The sequence below is a fragment of the Antedon mediterranea genome, chromosome 1 (assembly GCF_964355755.1).
Source record: "Antedon mediterranea chromosome 1, ecAntMedi1.1, whole genome shotgun sequence".
Classification (NCBI taxonomy): Eukaryota; Metazoa; Echinodermata; class Crinoidea; order Comatulida; family Antedonidae; genus Antedon; species Antedon mediterranea.
In genome coordinates, this window is record NC_092670.1 from 32,612,199 (window position 1) to 32,619,018 (window position 6,820).

General features: G+C 33.9%; 1 protein-coding gene across 1 annotated transcript; it reads right to left on the reverse strand.

Moving 5' to 3' along the window:
• Positions 1–3,178: 3,178 nt before the first annotated feature.
• On the reverse strand, positions 3,179–5,673 carry LOC140049179 (histamine H4 receptor-like). Its single transcript, XM_072094003.1, has one exon. It carries the CDS (start codon positions 5,251–5,253, stop codon positions 4,072–4,074), a length of 1,182 nt encoding a protein of 393 aa, XP_071950104.1. The 5' UTR covers positions 5,254–5,673; the 3' UTR covers positions 3,179–4,071.
• Positions 5,674–6,820: the final 1,147 nt, after the last annotated feature.

A 6,820-nucleotide genomic window follows, 5' to 3' on the forward strand; every position in this document is an offset into this window, starting at 1 on the left:
CACCCGGACAATGACCCCCCTAGGACAACTACCACCCGGACAATTGCCCTCTAGGACAACTACCCTCTAGGACAACTACCCCCTTAGGACAACTACCCTCTAGTCCAACTGCTATTCCCCTAGGAAACACCACCCTCTGAACAACCACACCTATATCATTACCTACACCTTGGGTTATAATTACGATCTTGTAAAACTTACTGAACTTTAACACATAGGGAGAGTGATTGCTTATATGAAAGCTTTTGATTTTTTTAATATGCGTCAACAGTTATTTTACATTAAACGAGAATTGATCAAATTATTAAAACGTATTCTTGAAAAATAAAAGGGTGGCTTATTTTATTCAAAAAGTCTTTCATCAATCTCTCTCCCTATGTTTTGTAGTTCAGTAAGTTTTACAAGATCGTAATTATAATCTTAAGGTGAAGATGTGGTTGTTCAGAGAGTGTTGTTGTTCTAGAGGGGTAGTTGTCCTAGGGGCATAGCAGTTGGACTAGAGGGAATTTGTAAGATAGTGGGACTGGAGCAGCCCCTTATTATCGATAAAATTTGCCCGATTTTGTTCTCTTTTTTTCTTTTTCAAAAATGTTTTACCGTAAGAGCTTATGTTATGCTGTTTAATGACATACGTTTACTACTACAAGTCCAGTAATAATGGAATATTGGTTTGGTTGTTACTACTTCATAGAAGAACTTTAATTTATTTGTTTTTACAATTTTTCCACTCCTGAGAAAATAGGACAATAAACGTTTTTAGAACCTAGAGAATAATTATATCCATGATATGTTTATGACTTATGACATTTCTACTTATTTCATTTTATTCCAATTCGTTTTCTACAGAACAGAACCTTCTAATTTGACTTTAGGTTAAAGAAACCCTACACTATAAAACAATTGATTACATTAGATGATTAGAAAATCAATCTCTCTATCCCCTGTTTGACAGTTCATACATTCCTATTCCTATTTTGAAAACATAGCTAACTGCGCCAATTGAGGAAATCGTTTTTCATAGTTTGTCCTAGAAGTTAAAAAAAATTAATATCGCTACAGTTATTACATGTATTATATTATTATTATTAAATGTAGCATTTACAAATAACGTAAAAATCAACCACTAACATAGACAGAATGTAGCATTAACAAATAACGTAAAAATCAACCACTAACATAATATACAGAATGTAGCATTAACAACTAACGTAAAAATCAACCACACTAACATAATTATACAGAATGTAGCATTAACAAATAACGTAAAAATCAACCACACTAACATAATTATACAGAATGTAGCATTAACAACTAACGTAAAAATAAATCACTAACGTTATACAGATATCTACGGTGGCTGATTTCCGCCAAAGAAAACAATTATTTTATAATAATACGGCGTTATAACGCCGTATTTACAACCTAAATATACAATCTGTTCACACATGCAGGCGTAGTACATCAACAAACCTCTCGGCGCATTCACAGATTTTGGAAAGTCACGTGGTACATTACTGGCCATCTTTGTGTCCAACTATGCTTATGTAGTGTATGGAGTTGAGTCATTTGCTTAAAAAATGTGTAACATTCACAAGGTTTTAAATATCTAATTTAATATCAAAACAATCAATTTACTTCGAAGATAATTTTAAACAACAAAATGTAAAAACAATGCATTACTATTAGAGAATCGCTGTACAAAATAAACGCGCACGCGTAGAGCGTGCATATGGAGCCGTTAAATTAAATGGATTAAAGCTATTTTTTTGTTTAAAATCATCAAAATAATATTATGTTAACAAAAACAAATTGATTCAATCCATTCAAAGTTGCAACTCTTTATGGCTCTGGTTTGTTGATGTACTACGCATGCGCATGTACGTGTGAACGGATTGTATAATACGGTGTTATAACGCCCTAAATACGGCGTTATAACGCCCTAATTACGGCGTTATAACGCCGTATTATTATAAAATAATTTTTTTCTTTGGCGGAAATTAGCCACCGTAGATATCAGTGATTACCTCACTGACACATATTCACTGCTTAGAGGTGTATTATAACATAGTGCGTAGCGTTTTTGTTTTGACATAAATGATATGCACAGAATCACATCATGCGATGGGCGCTTTGTTACCTCATTAAATAAAAAAATCAATATTTGGCCATTTTTTTTAATTTACCACATTTCGACCCTTTTATTTGTTTACATAGTAACATGCACAGAACCACATAATGCGTTACCTCAATGCATATTAAAAAAAAATAATTGGCCGTTTTTCGTTTAAAGTTAAAATTGTTAAATTTTAATTTTTTTCGAAATATCCCTGTTCTATAGTAAAGGGAATTTAACGCAAAATGGCAAAATGTCACCCCTTTATTTGTTGTCATAAATACATGCGCAGAGTCACATTTGCGCATGTTACCTTAATGCCTATTTATAAATAGTCGATATTTGGTCATATTTGGAAAATATCCCTGTACTATAGTACAGAGAAATTACTCAAAAATTACCAAATGTGGACCCTTATATTTTTTGACATAGTGACGTGCAGAATAACATAATGGGGTCCGTTCAATACATATTTTAAATAGTCAATATTTGGTCATTTTTTCGAAAAAAATTCATGTACAGGGAAATTAATAAAAAATTACCAAATTTTTACCCATTTATTAGTTAAAAATGTATTGTCCTCCCTGAAAATGTTTTGTGTGTTGAATATGCCATTTTATTGTGACATAATAGTTATTCACTTTGACCAAAAATTGGATGCAAACTAAATTTATTTTTCTGAAAAATGTGTAATTTAAAGCAAAAAATTGTCAAATTGGCTCCTGCCAGCCAATGGATTTTTAGTTGAATTTAACCATTGATAATATTATTTTATAAAGTGATTATAATTATTTTTTCGGGTTTTTTTCTACGGAAGTGATTATCTTAATTAAAATTGCAAAATGGCCTGATTTTATTAATCTTCATTTTTCATGTTTTTGGGGGACAATAGGCCTACATCTTTAACATATTACATGCGCAAAATCCTATAATCTGGTCTGCGCATGTAACATCAATGCATAATTTTAAATAGTCAATATTTGGCAATTTTTCGAAAATATCCCTGTACTATAATACAGGATATTAACGAAAAATGACATAGTGACATGCGCAGAATCACATAATGGGTTCTGCGGATGTTGCCGTACCTCAATGCATATTTTAAATAGTCGAAAAAAATCCTACTATACAGTAGTATAGGGAAATTAACGAAAAATGACCAAATGTCGACCTTTTTACATCTTTACCATAGTGACATGCGCAAAATCACATAATGTGGTCTACGCATGTTACATAAATGCATATTTTAAATAATAATATTTGTCCATTTTTTGAAAAAATCCAGATTTTCGAATATCGAGCGTTTAATTTTTTATTTCTCCTAAAAATATTGCCTTTTAAAATTCAATTAGTATGTGTAATTGGTCAGATGTGTACTTCATACTAAGTAAATTTGAGAATACTTTCGAAAAAATTCGCAAGTAATTCTCGGGTTACTCCACTCCCTGACGCAAAGCTACTATACAGTAGTTTAATACAATTACAATTATTATGCGGTTATTTCGGTATTTCTACGTAAATTTATCAACTCCCCAAATTAAAACCCTACTTCTTCATTACTTTATTAATAATACATAATATTTAGCGTAATCTCTAATGATAATAGTTTTTAAAATAATATTCATCATATAAAATTTCGATAAGGTTCGTCACAATCCACGGCAACCATAGTTTAACGATAGACAGATATGGACCAGTAGGCCTACACCGTGGCAACAAACCTCTTCAAAAGATGCACTTAGTTCTTTAAAATGCACAGACGTGCATATTGGAAAAAATTAATTAGTAATTAATTAGAAGATGAGATGATACGGCCAAAAACGATCATTAGGACACTTTACCAGGTGAGAGGAAGCGAGAAAGACCTTACAAACACTGGAAAGACACATTGTTTTTTGTCACAAAGTTTGATAGTATAGATTAAAGATTGAAAGTGTTTCTATACAATCGATAATTGATCATGCGCACCATGTCAAAGGCTGGAATAATTTCTCCAACAATTCTCCAAAATTCTTACGAAATTGTACATTTGTCGTTGCGTATAGAACTGGGTTAACTGCTGAATTTAACCAAAGAAGATAGTTGACCAAATCCCAGAGGCGTATACTAACCAGTTCAGGCGACACATTCCGAATAATAGCTACGATGTTGTAAGGCAGCCAGCAGATGATAAAAACCACAATCAAAATGGTGAGCGTTGTTGCCGCCTTCTTGCTCGATTTTTGTTTATTGGATCGTTTAGGCCTAACCTGACAACATGGCGATTCAGATTTCTTGACCGGTTGCACATTTAATTGTTTATCTGATCGAATATCAATATCTGAGGGTTTAGCAGATGCCTCGAGATCAAATGTCTCCAACGTCGATGATTCTTCGGAAGTGCTTAGGCCTATATTGAGGTTCTCTGGAATCCGTTTCGCCAATGTGTTTAAACGTTTGTTTTCACAAGAAGCATTTTGGGGTGTTTCAATAGAACCAGAAAGTCTACTTCGAATGCGTATATATAGCACTAAATTAAAGCCACATACTATCAGCATCGGAATAATGAATTCTAATATCACAGCCAGTACGACGTATGTGAGAGCTCCTAACCCATTCAATTCACATTCTTTGTCAAAGTCAACGTGTTCAGATCCTTCGAAGACGACGATGGCAACAAAGTGAAAGACGGCGGAAAAGAGAAGTGTTCCAAAAAGTTGAAATAAAACTCTACGACGCGTTTGAAAATCCCTGTAGTGAAGACCTTTACTTATTAGAAAATATCGATCGATGGATATTAAAGAAATGATGTAAGTTGATTCTACGGTGACAGTGTAATCGAGAAAAGTCCAAAAAATACATACAACGGGTCCATATGGCCACTCATCTCTCAATCTCCACATGTTGTCCAAAGGCAAGCTCACCATTCCAGTTATAAAATCCATTACTGCCAGCCCCAGCAAAAAGTAATTTGAAGGCTTTTCTCTCAGTTTTCGATCTCTTATAAAAGACAAAATGACAAGAGTGTTGCCCGTGATTGTGAAAGCAGATGCCAGCCACAACCCAACAAAGGCTATCCAATCTTCAACAGAGAGAACATAGACAGATGTATTATCAGTGTCGTTAAGAAAGTAGTCTGATTGCTCAAAATGTAAATCCATGGCCGCTTCGATTAACCTCTATTTGATGTAGACCTCAGCTACGGACTACGGTATTATAACAATATTCTAGTTTTTAGAGCAGGTTAAATCGTACTGAAGAGACAGATTTTCCAGTTTATGATGAGAGCATTTTGATTCACAGAATTATGTATTTATCCACTAGGAAGGTAACCGCAAATTGCGGAAATAATCGCAGTTTAAGGAAGTCCGTATGTCGATGATCGAATTTCTTTAGAGCATTGTGAAAGGGAAAGAAGAATGTCGATGCGACCTTGTATGACGCGGTGCATGAACCTGGTATGATTCAATTTCAACAAATTGTCTAAAGAACAATAAACGGCCTTTGATGCTCGACTTAATAATACAGTACCTAAATAAAAATACATACCTTAAAAGTGCATTTGTTTGGGGTATTTTAATAAGAGGCGGGTGGTATATCCTATAGCATTCTTTTCTAAGTTTAGTTATAAACATTATCCATAGGAGAAACTAAACAATAATATAATAATAACTAGATTTGAACTCGTCACTACGGACGAGTTAGGTTATCCGCAGCGCAAACGCCACGTGCACGTCATACGTTAGAATATTGCGCGCAGAAAAACGATTATGCCATTGAAAAAATGTTAGTGCGCTCTCTATTTTGTGTCACGTCAAAGTATATACGGTATACACTGTATTCTGTATACGTACTACAGTACATACAGTGCAGAATAGGTGAAAATAAGGGACCCAAGTTATTGACGCTTTTGGACATGATGACGTCATCACAATTTAAAAAATGGTAGATTATGCGAAAGATAATTGATTGGCTTAGATAATATAACAAAATGGGAGGAAATGGAATACGGATAAATGGAGATGCGCTCTATTAAATGTGATGAGCTATGACGAAAGAGAAACAAATCCTATATTTCATATTCGAGTGGCCATACGATGAAGTCACAATGTCCGGTTAGCCACATTGGTGCATGATTCAATATCTACAACTCATCTACTTCCAGAATCTGTAATTTCAAAAAATTCACAAAATCGTGCGTAACTTACGCTGCGCGACTCGAAATTTGAAAAAAAAAGTTTACAGATACAGATACAGATACAGATAACTTTTATTGTCCAAATAAACTGGAAATTGCATTTGCTCACTTATCACATAAAAATATCGTATAAAAATATCGTATAAAAATAAAGTATAAAATGCAGAATAACAATAAGTTTCTTGCACATCTACAGCTACAGGGCAATCTTTTGACAAAGTTATACAATCATTTGTTAGCCAGAATTAGAGATACGCTGCGAACAAAATCCGTGGAAAGAAAGAAGAATATAGAAAAAAAAAAGAAAACTAGACTTGAACTCGTCACTACGGACGAGTTAGGTTATCCGCAGCGCAAAGGCCACGTGCACGTCATACGTTAGAATATTGCGCGCAGACAAACGATTAAGGCATTGAAACAATTTCAGTGTGCTCTCTATTTTTCGTCACGTCTAAGTATATACGGTATAACACTATATATTGTATACCTAATACATACAGTGCAGAATAGGTGAAAATAAGTGACCAAAG

Bases quoted from the DNA above. Each gene is read 5' to 3' on its own strand.
- LOC140049179 (XM_072094003.1), bottom strand. From the start codon at position 5,253: ATGGATTTACATTTTGAGCAATCAGACTACTTTCTTAACGACACTGAT.